General features: G+C 38.7%; 1 protein-coding gene and 1 long non-coding RNA gene across 3 annotated transcripts in view; one reads left to right on the top strand and one right to left on the bottom strand.

Moving 5' to 3' along the window:
* Positions 1–24101, top strand: part of AQP9 (aquaporin 9) — a 115655-nt gene that overhangs the window by 49999 nt on the left and 41555 nt on the right. Inside the window, exon 6 of one of the 2 annotated variants that reach the window (XM_042988763.1) lies at positions 15739–17565. The exons of the other annotated variant lie outside the window; for it this stretch is intronic. Within the exon in view, the coding sequence (XP_042844697.1) occupies positions 15739–15808 (70 nt within the window). The 3' untranslated portion in view covers positions 15809–17565. Of the gene's footprint in view, positions 1–15738; positions 17566–24101 lie in introns of those variants that run through there. 2 annotated transcript variants of the gene reach the window in all.
* LOC122239463 lies at positions 7412–23231 on the bottom strand. Its single transcript, XR_006218617.1, has 3 exons — positions 19763–23231; positions 19169–19171; positions 7412–7441 (listed from the first exon to the last, which is right to left on the bottom strand). It is a non-coding gene; the product is annotated as an uncharacterized LOC122239463 (long non-coding RNA).

The raw sequence follows: 24101 nt of genomic DNA, 5'->3' as shown, positions 1-24101 counted from the left end.
ATGGATAAATCTTTAAAACATGCAGAGTAAAAGAAATCAGACATAAAAAGTACATACTGTATGGTTCAACTTTTAATGAGCTCAAGGGCAGGAAAAAGAAATCAGAGTATTATTTGCTGCAGAGGTGGGCAGCAGTATTGATTATAAAAGGACTAGAGAAAATTTTCTGGAAATAAAAGTTTTAAATTTCTTGATTGGGTTAAAGATTATATAAATGTATACACATGTCAAAACTTACACTGAAAAATCTGTGCAGTTCACTGTATGTAAATAGTACAAGAAATCTTTAAAAATATTAATATATGATTTCTCATTTGAAACTATAAAGGCCACAAGTCAGTGGGATAGTAAATTCAAAGTAATAAAAGAAAAAGACATCAATCAAGAATTCTATGTCCAGCAAAAATATGTCCAGCAAAACTACCCTTTAAAAAATAAAGGAAAAGTTAAGACTTTGCCAGAAAAACAAAAGCTGAGAGAGTTTGTCACCGATAGATCTGCACTGCTTGAAATACTAAAGGAAATCTCTCAGGGTGAAATTAAAGGACATTAGACAGTAATCAAATCCACATGAGAAATAGACTGATAAAAGTAACTACATAGGTAAATATCAAAGGCAGTAGACATGTCTTTTGTTTATAACTTTTTTTCACATGGCATATTTTAAAACATAACTATAACACTATAATTACATGGTTCTATTGATAGTTTTATAATGTATAAGTATGTAATTTGTGTGACAACAGCATGAAGTGAGGAGGGAATGAAGCTGTATAGGAGCTAGGTTTTTTTTACAATATTGAAATCAAGTGGCTATTTATCAGAACTACGTTGTTATAAATTAATAAATTTATTGTAATTTCCAGGACAGCCACTAAGACAATAACTCAAAAAATAGTAAAAGAGACAAAAGAATGAAAATACTGAACTACAAAATATGTTTAACACAAAAGCAGGCAATAATGGAGGAATAAAAAAATAAAAATACATAAGACATATAGAAAACAAATAACAAAATAGCAATTGTAAATTCTACCTTATTAATGATTACATTAAATGTAAATAGATTAAACACTTCAGTGAGAAGATGGAGATTGGCAGAATCAATCTGAAAATATCATCTAATTTTATACTGTCTACAAAAGATGCACTTTATACTGAAAGTCAAACATAGGTTGAAAGTAAAATGATGGAAAAGGATACACACCATGCAAATGGTAATCAAAAGAGAAGTGTCTACTAATATCAGAAAAATAGGTATTAATGAAAAACTGTTACTAGAAACCAAGAGAACATTTAAAAATGATAAAAGAGTGCATCAAGAAGACCTAAGGAGTGTAAACATACATGTACTTGAAAATAGAGTTCCAAAATACATGAAGCAGGACAAGTCTCCAGGACAGACTATAAGTAGGCCAACAAATCCCAATAAATTTAAAGGGATTGAAATCATACAGCAGTGCCTGATTGGCTCCATCAGTTAAGTGTTGGATTCTTGATTTCGGCTCAGGTCATGATCTCAAGGTCCTGAGATCAAGCTCCATGTGGGGCTCTAGACTGAGTGTGGAGCTTGCTTGGGATTGTCTCTCTCCTTCTTTCTCTGCCCCTCTCTTGCTTACACTCTCTCTCAAAATAAATAAATAAACATTTTAAAAAGGCAGTGAAATCATACAATATATGTTCTCTGACCACAATGAAATGAAAAATCAATAGCTACAAAATTTGGGAAATTCACTAGTACATGTAAATTAAACAACCACTATTAAATAATCAATGGGTCAAGGAAGAAATCCAAAGAAAATTAGAAAATACATTGAGATGAATGAAAATGAAAACATAACATATGGAAATTTATGGGATGCAGTGAAAGCAATGCTCAAAGGAAGATTTATAGCTATAAATGCATATGTTAAAAGAAAAAAAACTCCAATCAACAACCTAGTCTTCTGCCTTAAGACACTGAAAAAGAAGATCAAACTAAATTCGGAACAATTTTAACTATACTGGAATAAAAAAAAACACCTTAAGAGCAATCAAAAGGAATGAAATAATAAGGATTAAAGTAGGAATGAATGAAATAGGAAACAGGAAAACAGGGGTGCCTCTCTGACTCAGTCAGAAAATCATATGACTCTTGATCTCAGGGTCATGAGTTCAAGCCCCACATTGGGTACAGAGATTACCTAAATAAATAAAAACTTTCAAAACAAAAAGGAAACAGAAAAACAATAGGGAAAATTAACAAAATGAAAAAATGGGCTCTTTAAAAAATCAACAAAATGGACAAGACTTCAGCTAGATTAACCAAGAAAAAAGGAATACGATTCAAATTACTAAAATCAGGAATGAAAGAAGGAACATAACTACTGAACCTACAGAAATAAAAATATTTATAAAGGAATACTATGAACTTCTATATACCAACAAATTAGATAACTTTGAAAAAAAATTTCCTGAGAAGGACAAAAAGCATTCAAACTAACTCAAGAAGAAATAGAAAATCTGAACATACCTGTAATGAAAAGATTAAATTGATAATCAAAAGACCTCCCACAAAGAAAAACCCAAAACTAGATGGCTTGTCAGGCGAATTCCACGTCACATTTAAAGAAGAATTGGTACAAATTCTTCACAAACTCTTCCAAAAAACGCAAGAGGAGAAAACACCGCTCAACTCATTCTATGAGACCAGAATTATCCTGATACCAAAATTACACAAAGATATTACAATAAAACTAAAGACTAAAATCTTTTATAAGTATTGATGCAAAAATACTCAAGAAAATACTAGCAAACTGAATCCAGCAACATATAAAAATAATTATATTCCATGATCACAGAGATTTATCCTAAGGATGTAAGATTGGATCAATGTATGAAAAACAGTCAGTGTAATAAGCCATAATAGAATAAAAGGCAAAAATGACGTGATCATTTTAGTAGAAGCCGAAAAATCAATTGACACAAATCTAAAACATTTTTATAATAAGAACACTCAATAAATTAGTGATAGGAGGGAGTTTCTTTAACCTGATAAAGGACATCTACAACAAACACACACCAACATCATACTTAATGATGGAAGACTGAAATCTTTCCCCCTAAGATCAGGAACAAGATAAGTTATGTCTACTCAGATACTTCAACATTTTACTTGAAATCCTAGCCAGTACAATTAGGCAAGAAAAAGAAGTAAAAGACATCAGATTGGAAAAGAAGAGGTAAAACTGTGTTTATTTCTAGATGACAGAATCATGTATGTAGAAAATCCTAAGGATTACACATACACACACACACACACACACACACACACACACACACACAAATACTACTGGATATCATGGGCCTGGGTGGCTCAGTTAAGCCTCTGACTTCAGCTCAGGTCACAATCTCACAGTTCATGAGTTCAAGCCCCATGTCAGGCTCTGTACTGACAGCTCAGAGCCTGGAGCCTGCTTCAGATTCTGTGTCTCCCTCTCTCTCAGCCCCTCCCCTGCTCATATTCTGTCTCTCTCTGTCTCTCAAAAATAAATAAACATTAAAAAATTTTTAAACTAAAAAACACTATTGGATATAATAAATAAGTTCAGCAAAGGTGTAGGATAAAAGATCAAGAATCCAAAATCAGCTTTATGTCTATACACTAGCAACAAACCATCTGAAATGAAATTATAAAACAATTCCATTTATAATAGTATCAAAAAGGATAAAATTTACAAATAAATTTAACAAAATGCTTTCAAGCTTTGTACACTGAAAACTGTAAAACATTGTGAGAAGGAGATGTGACTGTAGAAGAAAGAGGAAGTGAGAGAATATCATGAGAAGGACTTGGCCTACCATTGTTGGCTTTGAAGATGGACAAGCATGTGATGAATCAAGGAATGAGGGTGGCCTCTGGTAGCTAAAAAAGAAAATAGATTATTCCCTGGAGCATCCAGGAAGGAATGTAATCCTGATTTGATTTCGGTGAATCCATGTGGGATTTCTGGCCTATGGAACTGTAAAATAACAAAATTGTGTTGTTTGAAGCCACTATGTGCCAATATGTTATATATGCCATAGAAAACTAATACTAATGGTAACACTGTCAAACACTCCCGAAACAATCTTGAAAAAAACAAAGTTGAAGGACTTACACTGCATGATTTTACAACTTAGTACAAAGCTGAAGTAATCAGGACAGTATGGATAAGGATAGACATAGAACAATGGAATAGAATTGAAAGCCCAGGAACAAACCTTCACACTTATAGTCAATCCATTTTCAACAAAAGTTCCAAGACAATTCAATGGAGAAATAAGTTTCTTTCAACAAATGATAGTGAAACAACTGGATATACACCTGCAAAGGAAAGAATTTAGATCCACGTCTTACAACATATACAAAAATTAATCCATTATGAATCAAAGACTCTAAATGTAAAAGTTAAAACTATTGAACTCCTAAAGGAAAACATAGGCCTATATCTTTATGACCTTGGATTAGACAATGGGTTACACCAAAAGCATAAACAACAAAAGAAAAAAAATAGACTGGACTTCATCAAAATTAACTTGTGTTTCAAAGGACACCATCAAGAAAGTGAAAAGACAGTCTATAGAATAGGTGAAAATATTTGCACATCATATATCTGATAAGGAACTTATGTCCATAATATATAAAAAATTAACAGAAATCAATAATAAAAGGACAAATAACTAATTTAAAAGCAGACAAAGGATTTAAATATACATTTCTCCAAAGAAGATATATAAATGGCCAATAAGCACATAGAATACATAGAAAGCCCAATAAACACATAGAAATATGCTCAAAATAATTAATCATTAGGGAGATTCAAATCAAAACCACAATGAGATACTGCTTCCCACCTACTTGAATGGCTAGACAACAACAAGTGTTGGTTAGGATGTCTGGATACTGGACCCTTCATATATTGCTGGTGGAAATGTAAAATGATACGTTTGCTTCAGAAAAAGTTCCTCAGTGATTAAGGAGAGTTACCATATGACATAGCAAGTCCACTCTTAGGTCCATATTCAAGAGAATTGAAAATATTTACACAAAAATGTCTACACAAAAACTTGCACATGAATGTTCATAGACACTTACTCATTACACCAAATAGCAGCACAAACATCCATCAACTGATCAGTGGAAAAATAAAATGTGGTATGTCCATACAATTGAATATTATTCAGCCATAAAAGGCATGAAGTACTGATGCATGCTACAACATGGATGACCACTGAAAACAATTTGCTAAGTGAGAGAAACCAGACACAAAAGACCACACATAATATGATTCTATGTATACAAAATGTCCAAAACAGGAAAATCTATAGAGTCAGACAGTAGGGTTTTCAGGACCTGGTTGCCATGGTCTGGAGGAAGAGGAAATGGAGAGTGATTGCAAATATATACCAGATTTCTTTTGGAAGTGCTACAAATGTTCTGGAATTAGATGCACAACTCTGTGAGTAATCTATAACCCCTGAATGGTATACCTTAAAAGAGCAAATTTTACAGGAAACACATTATCTCTCAATAAAAAAGAATGTTATGACCATTTAGATTAGCTTTTTCTTAAGTAAGCTCTACACCCAACATGGGGCTTGAACTCATAACCCCAAGATCAAGAGTCACATGCTCTAGCAACTTGGCTAGCCAGGTACCCCTATCATGACCATTTAAAGAACAACCTAGAAGCATTTAGTTGTAGTAGGTACTTGTATTCCTGTGATTCAGCACCTCCCTCCTGTCCCTATACTTCTGATAATCAGATCCATAGGGACATATGCATGGGGATGTTTACTGTGTTGTTTTTGACAGGGAAATGAAATGTGGTGGATGCATGTTATCAACCATCATGCAGCAGTTAGCAGCAATGAGCCAGATGGACATCTTGCACTTTAAATAGATCCTAGAAACAGTGTCAAGTTAAAAAATAAAAAGAGTGAGAACAAGATCTATAGTAAGCACTATTTGTGTAAATTAAAAATGCATAAATATAACATATTCTTCAATGATATATGCAAATGCAAGAATATAGCATCTTAGAATGGCTACCCTTAGCGGGAGTGAGGACTGGGATAAAGACTCAGAATGAAGGGGGAAAATAATAAAATAAAATAGAAGCAAAGCCAAGGACATGCGAATGTTGATAATGTGCCGTGACTGAGAAGTGTAAATAACTCAACTCTCTGCCCTTGAGGTCTAAGGAGAGACAGAGAAGGAAGAGGATAAGAAAGAAGGACTAGGGAGGAGAGGAGGGCAGAGAGAAGCTAGCTCAAATACACTCCAATATGTTAAGAGATGTTATCTCTAGGAGGTGAGGTTTATTTCCCCATCTCTTTACTTCTCCACCTCTTTTAAAAACAATGGGAAGGGAATATTTTGTTTTGTTTTGTTTTGTTTTAAAAGGTTAAGAAATGGGGGCGCCTGGGCGGCTCAGTCGGTTTGGTATCTGACTTCAGCTCAGGTCATGATCTCACAGTTCATGGGTTCAAACCCTGTGTCTGGCTCTATGCTGACAGCTCAGAATCTGGATCCTGCTTCAGATTCTGTGTCTCCCTCTCTCTCTGCCCCTCCCCCATTCGCCCCACCTCAAAAACAAACATTAAAAAAATTTTTAAAAAAGATTAAGAAATGGCAAAAGTCTTAGATAGCTTTTGAGTGACATTTAAGGGCACCTTGATGCTGCAGACAGCCAAAGGATTATAACCAGTACCATTCCCTTAGGTTGTTAAAGTGGATTAAAAATGACTGCCCTGTGAAGTGTAACCCATCACTGCCTCTCTCCATTCTAATCAGATCTGTTCTAACATAAAATTGACATATTGAGTACTCAGAGAGTCACCAGTGACCTGGATCCCACTCAGCTGTAGTCAAATATTATCATCCTGCTGAAAGAAAGGTATCTGATAGGTTTCTATCTAGTCTTACAATATGGCAATGTTTCAAAAGTCTCAGAAATCAGTAAAAGAAAGGCTCTTCAAGATTTAATTCAAAACCAGCTGGAAGAACTGGATAGGATAAGCAAGTGTCAGGAATCTTGGAAATTCTCTTGGAGGACATCTCAGTATCTCACTTGGCTCTGTGCTGGGGCAGCACAGTAATTACCCCCACCACTGGATCCACCTAATCCTACTTACAGATTCAACTCAGACCTAAGATCTGATACCACCAGTTAAAAATTTTTTTTTAATTTTTTTGATGTTTATTTTTTTTTGAGAGAGGGAGAGAGAGTGAGGGAGCATGCAAGCAGGGGCAGGGAAGAGAGAGAGAAAGAGAGGGAGACAGAGACACAGAATCTGAAGCAGCCTCCAGGATCTGAGTTGTCAGCACAGAGCCCAACTCAGGGTTCGAATTCATAGGCCATAAGATCATGACCTGAGCCAAAGCCACACGCTTAACCGACGGAGCCACCCAGGCGCCCTGATACCACCAGTTTTAGAGGGGAGATGTAAGGAACCCTGGATTTGATACTTTTTAGTATCTCACTATGTCAGCCTTGCGCCCCATCCTATGACTTGGTATCCAGGTCCTTGCTATTATAATTCTATTCCATTTCCCTTTCTGATGCCCCAGTTCCCTCATGACTAGAGTGCTCTCTTGCTTCTCCAAGCCCTGCTCCCTAACCCACGAGCAAATGACTTCTTAGTGTTGAGTGGCTTTCTATACACCATTCTGGCAGAGCTTAATAACTTCTAGGTCTGGCCTAACCTACTCCTGAGTTGACAGAACTATGACAGGATAACAGACCTATGCAAAATATGAAAGAAGCAAAAGAGTGGCTCCAATGGGTCTGTCTGATGGAGGTTGGAGCCCCACATGAGTTGAACCATGTGAAACAGGTTAGGAACACAAAAGGTATGAGTTAGATGCAGGGGCGGGGGACTCATTTTAATCACTGTTTTGAGCAGAAAGAAAAAAAAAAGCGATAGGCCTACAGCTTCGGGCAGATGGTTAATGTTAACAGATGGCAGATAAAAAGAAGTACTATTTTTATTTTTGCTATATTCTTCAACACAGTGCCATAAAACTAGGGATTGGCATATATTATTCAAATTTTCAGAAAAGTGAAAAGAAAGAGGTCAATTTTAGAAACCGCAGATTGAGGAACAACTTATTGTTACGATAATAAAACAGGAACAATAATGAAATGCAAGATGTATTGAGAAATCACAAGAGGAGCATGGTACTAAATGTTTTCCACACATGATCTCATTTTAATCATCACATAAAACCCCCAAAGAAGGTATTATTATCCTCATTTGACAGATGAAACTGAGGCTCAGAGAAGCTGAATAACTTGATGTAGCTCACAATAAAAAGCTAGGATTTAAACCCAGGTGTGTTTAACTACCAGACCTGTGCAGTTCAGATTCCAAAACAAGTTGTTTATGATTGTGTAGAAAATAAAGTGGTATTTGTTAGGAGCCTACATGAGTTGATTAACAGCCCATCATGCCAGACTATATTTAAACCACTTTACTGGAAAGTTATACCCACAAAGTTCAGGGAAGGCAAATGCTGTACAATGTCACTGTAAAGAATAAAGAAGAAGAAAAACAGCTTGGTGGACAACAGACTAAACAGACTTGTAGCTGGAATGATCGTTTCCTAAAAGTGTTGCTCAAACAGTGGAACAAACCTACTCATCAGGAGGCCTCCAGTGCCCTGCTGAAGGACTCTGAATTTGCCTAGCCCAGTCAACAATTTTATCAGTGAATTGAATAAAATATGTATGGCATGTTTGTCAAATTGCAGAGGACAAAAGAGATAATTATTAGATAACAGTGCAAAAAATTTTTTCTAAAAATCTCATCAGGTTGGAATGTTGAGTCACAGCAGACCAGATAAAAATTATGAAGAAAAAAGATACAGAATCTTTTATTTAGGTCCATAGTACCTTTAAGGAAGACACTGGAGAGAAGTAGGCACACAGCCATCCTGTGACAGATGCTAGAGATGTTAACTACACATTCAATCGGATGATATGATTGTTAAATGGAAAATAAGTCTGGGGCAGTGTTAATAGTGCCAGGATAAACAGACACTATTCTTTCCATCCTCAGCATTAGACATCCAATTTAGGTTCTGCAAATATTTTCTGAGTGGGTTGTTTCAGTTTTCTATTGGTATAAAACCACTCAAACTCGGTAGCTTAATAAATTTTATTCTTATCTCTCATGATTCTGTGTGTTGGTTGGTCTCAATCGTGTGTTTCTTCTCTTGGTTTTGCTCAGAATCTCTCTTGCAGTTGCTCAGTTGACAGCTGGGGCTGAAGCACTCTGGAGGCCCTTGGGCAGGAACATTCAAGATGGCGTCTTCACTCACAGAGCTGACACCTCAGTTCTCCACACGCTATCTTATCCTCCCAGGCATTTCCTCCCCAGCAGGGCAGCTAAACTTTTTACATGTTGGCTTGTTTCCACGGAGCACAATGACTCGAAGTGTCAGACTTTCTCAAGGCTTAGGACCAAAACTGACACAGTCACTTCTGCCCATTCAGTGTAGGTCAAAGAACAGCCAAAATTCAGGATGGGAGGGACTACATAAGGACATAAATACTAGGAGGAATCATTCGTTGGAGCCCATCTTTGGAGTCCACTGCAGGAAGGCAATGAAGTTTATAATTAATTTTATTCTAAAATTTATATATAAGGTGATGGGGCACCTGGGTGGCTCAGTTGGTTAAGTGTCCGACCTCAGCTCAGGTCATCATCTCACAGTCTGAGAGTGTGAGCCCCACGTCAGGCTCTGTGCTGACAGCTCAGAGCCTGGAGCCTGCTTCAGATTCTGTGTCTCCCTCTCTCTCTGCCCCTCCCCTGTTCATGCTCTGTCTCTCTCTGTCTCAAAAATATATTAAAAATTTTTTAAAATTTTAAAAAATAAAATAAAATAAAATTTATATATAAGGTGAAAGACAAATACATTTGGAGATTTTAGCACAGACATGATGTCTTATAGTTCACAAGAGTTTTCAAATTTTGGGAGGACTGTGTACAGAAGACAGCTTAAATATACCCTGTGTAGCTCCAGCGCACAAAATTAGGACTGGGGGTAGGTTTCAACTCAACTGCTATGTATCCAATTGTCAAGGGTGTGGAGAGAAGCTTCTGTCTGAACAGAAAGTCATACTGGATAGACTCCAAGGCGCCCTTCAACCTCAAAAACTAAGTTTCTAATTATACACCTCCTCCTGTTAATTATTCCTTGGTATATTCCATCTCCTCAGCCAGATTTTAAATTGAAGAAGCTGGACAAAACAAAATAAATACAAATATTTCTGGACAGCTTCTAGTGTTAGCTCTCCCAGCAGTCAGCTGCCATATAATTTTGGATAAATCACTTAATATCCCTGGGCCTCAATTTCTTCTGAAAAAGGAAGGGGTTGAATTGTAATTTCCCTCCCAGTACAAAGTGAGGATAATAAACAACAACTTTGATGGAATTACTTTAAGAATAAAATGGCAATGAAAGTAGATAAAGTACTTTAGATAGCAACTGGCCTATTCTCTGTGCTTAATAAATATTAGCTTTCATTATTCCCATGGTGACAATGATGATGTTTTCTGATTCTATGATTTCCATGTATATAATAAAATCTTGAATCACTTTAGACCTTCACTTCTTTTGCTCTTCTCAGCAGCAATCAGGAAGTAACTCATAATAATCGCTGGTCTAAGTTTTCTGACCAGGTAACCAGGTTCCCACCATGACCTTGTAAAGGGCAAACCCTCAATGAACAGTTGAATTAAATTTGAAATGGTTTGGGCAACAAATGTGTTCTCCTGCTCTATGTCAGCAGAGGGAGCCAAAGAAAAGGAACAAATCCTTTCTCTGATTAGGTACCAAAAAGAGCGAGACAGGTCAGGGGCTTTTAGAGGTATCCTTATTCACCCTTCCTACCCTCATTTTATAAATTACGAAACAGGCCAATGGAGGAAAGGAGATTTCCCAAGGTTACAAAATAATAAGTGGTAAGGTTATCTGAAAAGCAAGTCTGTCTCAATCCTGGTTCCTGGGTCTTTGACTCGTGGTCTTTCGTACGCTACTATAATTGCTTTCTTGTTCTTCAAGGAAATTAGCTGCAGATTATTCCAACTTCAATGTTCTCTTTTGCCTCACTCATCTGATAGCATAGTCTTTGGGTTTGAATCCTGGCTCTGCCTCTTACTAATTGTGTGACCATGGGCAAGTTACACAGCCTCTCCAAGATTCAGAATCCTATGGTTTTAAGTGGTTATAATAATTATACTTCTTTCAAAGGAGAAGCAAATGAAATAATGCAATATAAAATGTCTCGTAAGGCATTTCATGCCTTGAGCGCATGAGGTGACTTAATAAATACCCATTTTTGTCAAAAGAAATTATTTTATCTAAATGAATTGAAAATAGATAATGTGGGTCTCAAACTCAGATGCTTACAGAAGCTAGCCATTTAAGTTAAGTTGTCTGGGGGTCGCCAAGGGGGCTCAGTCGGTTAAGCATCTGACTTCAGCTCAGGTCATCATCTCAGCCATTCATGAGTTCGAGTCCTGCATTGGGCTCTGTGCTGACAGCTCAGAGCCTGCTTCTGATTCTGTGCCTCCCTCTCTCTCTGCCCCTCCCCCACTCACACTCTTTCTCTCAAAAATAAATAAACATTTAAAAAAATTAAATAAAATTGCCTGGGTATATAACAACAGGGACTTCTAGGGACTATGGCAAACCACAGAGTTCATGGCCAAGGGAGACAACCTTTACTGGGAAGAAATTTAAGCCCACTATTGTCAGATCTTCCAACATGTTGAGAAAAGTTGGGAATCTGGGCTTTTATGTGCAAATTTCTGATTTTCAAAAATGTTGCACAGACCAAATAAAATCCAGGCCAGCAGCTTGTTATTTTCAAGTTAATTTTAGAGTGCCATATGCAGCAGACACACAACACACTAGACTTGAGAAACTCAGCCCAATAAATTCAGGAAAAGATATTATGTCTCTCATTTGGAGTGCCAATAATATGAACCCACAGGAATGTTTTTCCAAGGACCTTACTCAGCAAACACACTGAACTCCTGAGGATTATTTTGCAATCTCTAGAATATCTTCCAGTTTTTCTTGGTGACTTTAGATTCTGCCCACTCCATGCCTGATGCCATTTGAGTTACCACAGTCTTCCAGCTTGACTATAAATTATACATTCCACACTGGTATGTTTTTTCTTTACAAGGTAGAAAATAACATTTCACAATTTTATACATAGCATTCATTTTTATTTAACAGCTACCTTCATTAGATATTCATTGAAAAGAGGTTCATTGTAAGCAACAACTAGGTGGGGGGGGGGAGGAGTTGGGTGTCTAGAATCTTCTATACCAAACTTCCAATACACATGAAGTATAACAATCACTTTGTTTCAGTCAACCACACACACAAAAGTAAACTGTAGGCACATCCGAATGGGAAAGAGAAAACGTAATGATAAATGCAAATGAAAAAAGGGGAAGGTGTCAACTAGCAGAGTGGTTCAATCCAAACTTATTAAAGATCCTTGAGTGGTTTCTCCTCCTCCACCTTGGCAGGTGTAAGCCCCATGGTTTACGCTTCATTTCCAGAGAGTAGTATCTCCACCATCTCCCTTCCTACGGGAGAAGAAAGGCTGATTGGAAAATGTTTTGTTTTCATGATGTCACTAACTTGCAAAATGGTCTCAGCCTTGTAGTTGTATTTATAGGTAGGTGTGCTGCAGGCCACTTTTCTGGAAATGGTAGGAAGATATTGCCCTGAGTATAACCTTTTGTTTAAAACTGAGGTTTCCTATTAGCTTGGCCAAATGTGATTATGTTGACTTGGTTATATTAGCATTGTTTCAATACTTCAAAGAAGCTTTTTAAAAATCAGCCCAAGAATATTAAGAAACATGACTCAGCCAGGTCAGTGGGAGTGGCACCAAGTTAATGAAACAAGGAGGCTGGGAAACCCTGATAGCTGAGATGGGGGCTAAGTGAGACCATCTAGGAGACAGCCAGGGTGTCCTGTGATCCAGAGTCTCAGGTCTAGTAAGCAGTGGAAACCAGGGCCCTAGGGAGAGAGAGAGAGACAGGGCATGGATGTCACTGTGCCCTCCCCTCCCCAACTCATTTTAATATGGAAGCCAGTGCAATACAAGAAGAGATTAAAAAGAATTTTACATTAAAAGTGAGTATAATTTTCACAAGACAGCAAAGAGTAGTGGAAAATAACTGGAGGCTGAGCTCTCTTGCTTGCTGACTCTGGGGCCTTGGGCAAGCTGTTTTACCTCCTTGGGTTTTAATTTTACAATTCACAAACTGAAAGATTTAGAAGATAAAAATCGAAGGACTCTTCCAAGTCAGATGTTATACAGTCAGGCATTTTCCCCTGATGTTTTATTGGGAAAAAATTCAAGTCTATAGGAAAGAAATATACTCTTCATCTAGTTTCACCGATTGTGAACATTTTGCTGACTTTGCTTTAATTTTCTGTTTCTGTCTGTTCTATCTATCTATCTATCTATCTATCTATCTATCTATCTATCAATCATCTCCTACAATCTACCAATCACCTATCCATCCATATAACCACAATATCATAATCACATCTTAGAAAATGACAATAATTCCATATACTCTAACATCCAGCTTGCATTCATATTTGTAATTGTACCAAATTCTTCCAGTCAATTAGGTTTTTAGACTTTAACATTTTAACATATTGGACAACACTTCTCTTTCTTTTCCTTCCTTTTAAAAAATTTATTTGCATTCACTTTCTGAGCAGTCCAGTTATTTTGTAGAACATTTCACACATTCTGGATATGGCTATTTCTCTGTCATAAAATCTTGCACACTCCTCCCTCTATATTTTCTGTACACTGAAAGTTAGGGCTGGTGACTTGTCACATTCAGGTTAAACACCTCGGACAAGAATGCTTCATGGGCAGTTTTTTCTTCTTCATGTTGCCTCCCACCAGGAGCAGGTTCATGTCAGGCTGCCCCAGTAGCTGTCAGGTTAAGTTTGACCCTTGGTTAAGGTGGTGATGGCCAGATCTCTCCAAAGTAAAGATGCTGTTTCTCCTGCTTTGTCATTAGTAATCTGTGGGATAACACTTTGATGTCATACGAACGAACCTTTCACCTAAGTGTCTTAACACCATTGAGATCCTCACCTGAATTCATCATTACATTGGGTTTGCAGGGATTGCCTCATTTTATCCTCCCTTCTATATTTATTAGCTAACATTCTTCTGTAAAGATGAACTTTACTTTTTTATTTCTTCTCTCTCTTCCTCTGTCTCTCCCTGTCTCTCTCTCTTCTACTCTGCATGTGTGTGTTTCTCTGCCCGCCCCCCGCCTCCTCTTTCCTTCTTCCTCTCCTTTATATTACTATGGTCTCATGAATTTCCTTTAAAATTTAGTATGTGATCAGTTATTCTCTTTATTCTTTTTGATGTCCAAATGGTCCCAAATTTGGCTAGAGGGAGCCCCATTAAGGTAGATCTTGTATCCTTTTCATAAGAACACATGGGTTTTTGACTTCCTCCTTGCTATCTAGCAATATAAAATATTTCTGATTCACTTCACATTTGCCTTACCTGGATCTAAATTCAACCATTCTCCAAACAGTCTTGTTTCCTTGTTTCCTTTTAATGCAGAATAATATTCACGTCAAGATCTGAGCAGTAAGTATGCTCATAGTAACTAAGTGTCATTACTTATAAGTGTTTTCAAGTGGGCAAAGATATAGATATAGATATAGATTCCAGAATTCATATATTCAAAGAATATATTTTCAAGAATTCATATATTCAAATTGAATATAGGTTTTTTAAAAATTCTTTTATTTTCTATTTTCATTTATTTTATAGTAAACTTTTGATTCCTAATAATATTATTATGTCTACTTATTTGCTTTTTCCCATATTATTTATAGTTTCAAAATTATAATGCTGACATTCCTAATACCCAATAAATACTAAAAACTAAAGTTTTTAAATACAAAACTAAAGTTTTGGATGCCATTGAATTCTTTTTATTCTTAGAATACATCCTATTAAGGGATGGTCAGCCAGGACCCTCATATCAAAATTTACTTGAATCAGTTCTTTTATATATATATATATATATATTCATATTTATTTTATTTTATTTAAATTTTATTTATTTATTTAATTTTTATTTTATTTATATATATTATATTACATATTTATGATATTTATAAATTATTTATTTTATATATATGTATACATATATATATTATTTATTATCAAATTGTTTTCCATACAACACCCAGTGCTCATCCCAACAGTTGCCCTCCTCAATGAAATCAGTTCTTTTCTCTGTGTGGTTATTTTATTGATATTATATACAGCTAGATTCATTTTTTTAAACTGTATTACAATTTAGAGTTTGCTTCTTTCTGTCCCCTTCAATTTATTTTTTCAAGTATCTAAGACATTCACATGCTCCCATACCTATTCCCTCCACTTCAGTTCTGGTTTATTCTTCCTGTGGCCTGTGTTTCTTTTTGCAAAACACACGTGTGCACACATGCACACACACACACACACACACACACACACACACACACTTTCCCATCTTTCTGGGCAAAGAATATTGTACAATATACGTTGTCATACCTCACTTTTTTTACTCAACAATATGTCCCGAAATCTACTCCAAATCAATTTGTAAATATCTTCCTCATTCTTTTTCATGTATCTCCAGGTCTTTTCAGAGGCATATTTATGAAACGAGACATCAGGAAGCAAGAGCCAGCAAGCACCTGACACCATGATGGAATATTTTAAAATTGAAAACTGTCTTTGAGATCCAGCGAACCAATTTCCCCACTTTGTAATTGTGGACACTGAGGCAAGGGGGGGGAAGTGACCTTCCCTCCATCCCATTCTACACTGTATTATGTGACCCAAATCAGAGTGGCTATCTTTTAAGGTGGCTATTTTAGCTGCAATGATTGGCCTGGGATTAACATATGACCTGATCCAAGCCACTTAGAGTCCCTTCTGGGGGCTGGAAAAGTTAGAACTAGGGGGAAAAAGTTAGCAAAGCTCTGAGTGTAAGAACCTACAGCTGCTGGTAGCCAGATCCCCTGCTGAGTAGAGAGATTTCATCTGTAATAGGAAAACATAAAGCCAATACATAATGGTCAAGAGAGGGACCTGATGATGCCTGAGTCCCTACGCATCATAGGCCAGCTCTATCTTTACCTTTTCCACAGTGGGAACTGAAAAATGACATGACTGTCAGTGGAGCAAACTTACTTCCCCAAAAGGTGGAGATGGTGATAACTGGAAATAGCTGTAGTGCCAAAAGAATGTAGACTTAGAAAATAGCAAAACACAAGAACAACAGGCAGAGGGGGTGTCAGGTTAAGAGTTTCTGCAATGTTCTGTAGTTCATTTGCAGGTTGTTAAAAATGAAGAATGTAGCCGGAGAACATTTTCTCCTCCCCACTCCACCCCTGCCCTTACCAGCAACTCACATGATTCCAGAAAAGCTTTGGTCTCTCTCCCAGAAAGGCTATCCTTTCCCACCAATTTCCCACCAGTTTTCCAACAGTTTCTCCTATCCAGTCTCCCAACTCTACTTCCTTTGTTACATACTTATCAAGAAGGCTTCAAAAGCCAGGAGGACTTTTATTGCCTATGCCCTTCAGAAGAGGGACCTTCAAGTTAGCAGAACTGCCTTTACTTGGTTGTCTACATAGTTTCATCAAACAATCACAAATCTCCAGTTGCCTGCCCCCAGGACTGTGGGAAGTAAAGGTTTTATCTTTTACAAGCAAATGATATTGCTTTTCTTTCTTTTCCCAGAAGAGGGAGAAAGGTTAAGCCTAACCTTGAATACCAGAGGAAGAAAAGCTTTGTTTCAGTGGAATTCATTTGAAAAATCATCTCCCACTCCCCCATTTAGTCATCCAGTGGCGCTGGTCAAAAAAGATCCCACCAAAAACCCCACATATGGGATCTTTGTAGTTCTTACAGATGAAGGGTCTTCTGGTCATCAAACCCTGGTTCCCTCTGGACAATGGGCACAACTACAACTGGGTGGCTCATTGCTGGAGTCTTGCACATGGGCATTTTCCTCGTGAGAAGACCTCAAAATTCTCCAGGGTTTGAGGTGAAATGTTGACTTCTGCCCACAGGAAGATCATAAAGAAATGGAAAATGCCACTTTAACCACCAAACACTAGATTATAATATTAATTTTCAAAACAAATCTCATGAGCTTCGATTTCAACATCCATAAGATGAAGAGAAATAATGCCTACCTCACATTGGTGTGTTGCTTAGGGAATGCTGATTAAGTAAGCAAATCACTAAACTACTTAATTTGGAAGAGAGGCATCAGCAGTCTTGGCGGCAAGCAATAGAAACTCAATATGATTTATTTAAAGAGAAAGAAAATCTACAGACAAGATACCAGGGAGCTCACAAAACTGGCTAGAAGCAAAAAAGCCAGCTTTTCTTTTTTGTTTTTTTTAATGTTTGTTTGTTTATAAATATAATTTATTGTCAAGTTAGCTAACATACAGTGTGTACAGTGTGCTCTTGGCTATGGTAGTAGATTCCCATGATTCATCACTTACATACAACACCCAGCGTTCATCCAAACAAGTGCCCTCCTCAATACCCATCACCCATTTTCCCCTCTCCCCACACCCTCCATCAACCCTCAGTTTGTTCTCTGTATTTAAGAGTCTCTTATGGTTTGCCTCCCTCTCTGTTTGAAACTATTTTTTCCCCTTTCCTTCCCCCATGGTCTTCTGTTAAGTTTCTCAAATTCCACATATGAGTGAGAACATATGATATTTGTCTTTCTCTGACTGACTTATTTCACTTAGCATAATACCCTCCAGTTCCATCCACGTTGTTGCAAATGGCAAGATTTCATTATTTCTCATTGCCAAGTGGTATTCCACTGTATATATAAACCACATCTTCTTTATCCATTCATCAGTTGATGGACATTTGGGCTCTTTCCATAATTTGGAAAATATTGTTGATAGTGCTGCAATATACATTGGGGTACGTGTGCCCCTATGAATCAGCACTCCTGTATCCTTTGAATAAATTCCTAGTAGTTCTATTGCTGGGTCATAGGGTAATTTTATTTTTAATTTTTTGAAGAACCTCCACACTGTTTTCCAGAGCAGCTACACCAGTTTGCATTCCCACCAACAGTGCAAGAGGGTTCCTGTTTCTCCACATCCTCACCAACATCTGTTATTTCCTGAGTTGTTAATTTTAGCCACTCTGACCTATGTGAGGTATCTCAGTGTGGTTTTGATTTGTATTTCCCTGATGAGTGACGTGGAGCATCTTTTCAGGTGTCTGTTGGCCATCTGGATGTCTTCTTTGGAAAAGTGACTATTCATGTCTTCTGCCCATTTCTTCGCTGGATTATTTGTTTTTTGGTGTTGAATTTGGTAAATTCTTTATAGATTTTGGATACTAACCCTTTATTTGATATGTTACTTGCAAATACATTGTCCCATTCCATTGGTTGCCTTTTAGTTCTGTTGATTATTTCCTTTGCAGTGCAGAAGTTTTTTTTATCTTGATGAGGCCCCAAAGTTCATTTTTCCTTTTATTTCCCTTGCCTTTGGAGACATGTCTAGTAAGAAGTTGCTGCAGCTGAGGTCAAAGAGGTCATTGCCTGTTTTCTCCTCCAAGATTTCAATGGTTTCCTGTCTCACATTAAGGTCTTCATCAATTTTGAGTTTATTTTTGTGAATGGTGTGCGAAAGTGGTCCAGTTTCATTCTTCTGCATGTTGTTGTCCACTTCTCTCAGCACCATTTGCTAAAGACACTGTCTTTTTTCCATTGGATACTCTTTCCTGTTTTGTCAAAGATTAGTTGGCCATACATTTGTGGGTCCAGTTCTGGGTTCTGTATTTTAATCCATTGGTCTATGTGTCTGTTTTTGTGCCAATACTGTACTGTCTTGATGATTACAGCTTTGTAGTAGAAAAGCCAATTTTTCTAACCCCAAGAGCGTGGGTTAGAACTATGGCAGGAAAAGACAGTCAAGGTCTCACAAACAGAAATAGTCCCTTAGAATGTGGCTGCGGGCACCCTTACTCCCCCATCCCAGATATGCCCCACTGCTGCTGGCCCTGCAACACTGTACCCCCTCACTCACCCAGTGCAACACTTCTGTGGAAAAAAATCAAAATTGGTCCCATTCTACATTTGTGAGTCTCCTAGCTTCACCATGTAATGCTTGAAAAATGTTTGAATGTACTATGTGAAGAAATTTTGCAATTCTGAATTGGCCATTTCTTCCACATCTTGAGGAATTAGTTGCAAGTTTAGTCTGTACCCTCATATCTGCTTCTGCCAAGGACTTGAGCATTTTTACAGATTAAAACTCAATCCAAAAAAAAAAAAAATAGGTGGATGGAAGGACAGATATGTCAATGGACAAACAAGCAGATCATGTAATTTTAAAAACAGCTGAAGGAAAATATGTCTCAGCCACCTGACTTGAGCAAGTGAGGACATTTGGACAATGACTTTCACTCTAAGCTTTCTGACACCCAGGACTTGGAGGAAAATGTAATGGATTACATAGTTTTAATTTTCTTTTTCACACCAGAATTTTATCTAGAGAGACAAAATGTTTTCTGGCATTAATCTCCTGCAAAAGATTTTCCTTTGGGTTTTATATGAAAGGTGTTACATGAGCTAGTAGACAGTATCCCATTTATGGTTTCACAAACACAGAAAGGCTTTTTAAATGGGTAAACCTCACGTGAAATATTTTGTGAAGGCACACTGTACTCAGGAATGTTTCTGCCAGCCACAATGGAGACAGGGCCCAGGTGCTCTGGCTCTTCCAATGTAGCCCCCCACCCCCCACAGCCTGGAGAGTCTGGACATACACCTGGCAGGTGCTTGCGGTGGGCCTTGCCTCTCCAATGTCAGATGTGCTAAAGCGAGGTTTGGCCGCAGGTTGTGCTTCCATGAAAGGATGAACCATTCTCCAAACATGGCCCCAGCAGGTCCTCCATGGGTTTAGGCCTCAGACTCCAGACAGGAGAGGGCAGACTGCCACTTTATTCTAGAAGGTTTGAAACCCAACATGTGCTCTTGCCCAGACAGCATGAGCCTCAGCAGCAGGAGGAGGATCTGCAGATGGAAATGCTGTTGTTGCTTCTCCTTCCTTCTCTGTCTCCTTCTCCTTCTCCTTCTCTTCTCCTCCTCCTCCCACTCCCCATCCCCCTCCCCGTCCCCCTCCTCCTTCTCCTTCAGAAACTGTATCACCAAGGGTGGGAATGGCACAGAAGCCAAGAAGTAAACCCTACATGGCTACATTACACAGAAGAGAGTTACAGGAGGCACTTAGAGCTTGCCAGCTGCAGTGAGTTTGAATGCTTATAAAAATGACCCAAATGCCAGAAACCTCAACTTCATTTCAAAAAAAGATTTGACAGGGTTTTGGGGTGTTTTTTTTTCTATTTCATGAAGAAATCGAAAGGAAGGCAAAAATAAAACCAGGTTAGTGAGATGAGGCGTGTCATCAAAGTGGTTCTCCAAAAATGCATGCCACACGATCCTGTGCTTGCCGGACGAGCCCTGCCAGTAAACAAGCCAACTGTCTGTGCCTCTGTGCAAAGGGGGGTGGGTTAGGGTGACATGTGGAGAGGGGCCCAGACACAGCTCAGAAGAGGGAATGGTGGAGGCTTAGATGGACAGGATAGCATTCGCCTTTCTTGGAAAGGACCATGTTTTCTCACACTCCATTTTTCAACTGACTGAACTCTACTTCCTCAGGAGTGGGTGCAAACCTTACCATCTGGGATTCTTTTCCTATTGCAGCCCCCCAAGCCCCCAACCCCCACTCAACTACCCCCAGCCTGGTCCTTCTGCGTTTCCAGAACACTTTCTCACATCTTTCATTCAGTGAAGCCAGAGGCCTGCCTCTTACTGAAGGAACATCAGTCACACAAGCAGGTAGAAGATAGGATAGAGTGTTTATGCGTCCCCGCCCCATTTTTTGTGATGGGGGAGAGGGGCAGGGAGATACAGGATTCTCCTCTCTCTGGAACAGATTGATCCTAAAATTAGACCTAAAGTTTAATTATTTTACTCATGTCAGAGGACTTAGATGGAGGGTGGGATGGGGGAGGACCACCCTTCTTTTCCCCATGCCCCGTACTTCCCCTATTTCCATTAGCTCTAGCTGCTCCTTCTGTGGCAACAAACCCTGGTGCCACCCACACCCACCATGGCGGCCCCCACCCCACAGACTCCTCACCCAGTCCAGGCCCCGTGCCCCTTCTCCTCAGGCACAGGTGACTCTCATCTGGTGTGGGGGACAGAGAGGCTGGGGGGTATGAGCAGAGAGTGTGAGGGGCCTGTGGGAGGTGCTGGCAGGGATGAAGGCCAGCTCACTGAGAGGGAGTCCGGATTCCTGGCGATATTCCAGGGAGGCTCAGTCCTGGGATCTAAACAGAGAGCAAAAGGGGGCCAGGAGCTAGGAAGGAATATCTGGAAACATTGTCTTAAATTTACAAGTGATAATTAAGCCCCTGAGACTAACATCTGGATAACAGAGCACCTGTGTATGCCCATACACATGAGTATTTGACTTTTACACCAAGCTGATGACATACATAATTATCATCTCAACCTTACACACCTGGAAACCCAGCCCTAGGGAAGTGAAATGACTTCCCGCAAAGAATGATGAATATGCACAAGTGAGGTTTGAGTCTTCTGCTTCCGCAAAGTATGCCAATGATAAAATAATCCATGAACTCTAGCAATTATTTCACATGCTGAAAAAGCAACAAAATAAGAAGAGAAAAATATTAAAAAGTGGGGGGTGGGGGGGAGATTTACCTGTGCAAAAGCAATTACAATCAAGTCCCCCAATGTGAACTGTCGAACTCAGTGTGATAATGGTTATGATGACCCATCTTTGATCAATTAATTTCTAACAAGTATTATTTGATTATTATAATTTAAGATCTACACACTTATAATAGTTTCACAAATTATGCACTTCCTAGTGTCAACTTATAATATTCTTATGCTCTCTAAGAGATTAAGGTAATCAATTATTTTATGAGGCTTCATGGGCTTATAGGACTTCACAGGAAGAGGTATAAAGCAAATAGAAAAACATAGTGTGTGCTCAACATTGACCCTGCATTCCAAACAGGAAGGACAATTGTATCATATGAGACAAATTGGTGTCTTTATAATTTGGTTTTTAAGATTCAATTCCTCAAAAGGAAGGCTCTCGGCATGTACAAAAAATGGAAGTTGGAGTGGTGGCCAAGATTAATTTACGTACACTGCCACCAGGTGGAGGCAGAGTGCCACGGGTTGTAAAGTCTGCAAGGGTAGTTAGAGAATTTGTGAAAATTGCAGATTATGGTTCTGGGTTCAAGCCCTAAGACTTAAAATCACAAAATTTCCAATTTCTAATTTACTAGAAACATTTTCTAAAATAGAAAAATGCAAAGAAGCTATTAACAAACATTTTGAATCGCTCTTTACAGGGGTTTTACAAATGAGAAGTGCAATTACATTCTCCCCTTTAATCTCTTAAGGTTCCTTTTCTCACAAATACTTTCCAAAAAAATTATTGGTACCTCCTTATGTTGCTTTCATGGGAAACCCCCTACACCTCTGGATTGTTTGGCCCAAAGCTCAGTTTTAGGCGGTGACCTATCTCCCTGCCTCTCCTTCTCTCAGCTAGTCCAAGAACAAATGGTGAAGGGTGGATGAGGAAGGTGATGGAGAGTGACCAGCTGTCCTGGTTTGTCCTAAACTGTCCCAGGAAAACCCCCTTAGTCCCAAGAAAACCAAGAATATATATATCCAACTTTCCATTTCAGACTCTCTGCTTGAAGACCTTCATTTCTTTCCATGGGGGGTGGGGGGGAGTGGGGAGGCAAAATATCCCCACCATTTGATGAACCCCGCAAATCCTCTGTATAAAAGCACTCCTTTAGCATAAGTCTTTGCTGCTAGGTCAGGGGTATGCTTTATGTTTCACATGAAGGCAGGATATAGAGAAGTATAAATGTGTGTGGTGTGGTGGCAATGCAGAGCAAATGAGGCAACCATGTCATGTAAATAGAACCTTTAAGAAGCCTCTCAGTTCCAGGCACCTGGGTGGCTCAGTGGGTTGAGCGTCTGATTTCGGCTCAGGTCATGATCTCGTGGTTCATGAGTTCAAGCCCCACCCTGGGCTGTCTGCTGTTAGCACAGAGCCCTTTTCCGATCCTCTGTGCCCCTCTCTCTGCCCCTCCCCCACTTGTGCTCTCCCCCACCCCCCCCCCCAAAAAAAAAGAAGTCTCTCAGTTCATCATGCCAACCTCTGAGGCTGACCCTTGAGGCCCCTGATGAGGCAGCCCTGCCAGCTGGAAAGGAAGCAGGAAGGAAATCAACTCCAGCTGACAGAGGATGCCAACTCTGGAGTTACTGCTGGAGGCTCCCAGAAGGGATATATTTAGCTCCGCTCTGTTAATAGCTGACCCCCTTGGATCTCCTCAGGAATGTACCTAGGGGAGTTCTTGACAGAGAATCGGGAGTGAAATAACGCAGACAGGTTTATAACTTAAAAAGAAGAGTATCTTTAAGGAAATGACCTAAAAAAGGAGGATGATTCAATGGGGATTAGATGAAAACATTAATGTTATTTTGTGAATTGCTTTCCCGAGGAGTTTATATTCATTCTATTCATTTCCTGTGTTCTTTCGTGTAATTGGTTCAATCATAATTTAGCTTTTCTGTAGGACAAGTGTCCTCCATCAAGTTTGTGTCCTTGGGCACAAAGTACTAACAAATCCTTCTCCAGACACCTGTCACCTGTCAGCACCTGTTAATGATGAACCCCACGGGATGTGGTAATAATATTCTTAAAAACTGAGATTTGGTAAGAATTACCTTCACACTCTCCGAAGAATAACCCAGACATGCTGGCTGTGGAGGCAGTGTCACAGTAGGATGGCAGGGCCATCTCGCCCCGGGGCCCCAAGTGTGTACAGACAATGAACAAAGGCGACACAATGGCACAAACACTATTAGAACAACACATTTATTTA

This window comes from Panthera tigris, chromosome B3 (assembly GCF_018350195.1).
Source record: "Panthera tigris isolate Pti1 chromosome B3, P.tigris_Pti1_mat1.1, whole genome shotgun sequence".
In the NCBI taxonomy this organism is placed as follows: Eukaryota; Metazoa; Chordata; class Mammalia; order Carnivora; family Felidae; genus Panthera; species Panthera tigris.
The sequence above is the reverse complement of the archived record's forward strand: the minus strand, read 5'-3'. Positions and strand labels throughout refer to the sequence as shown.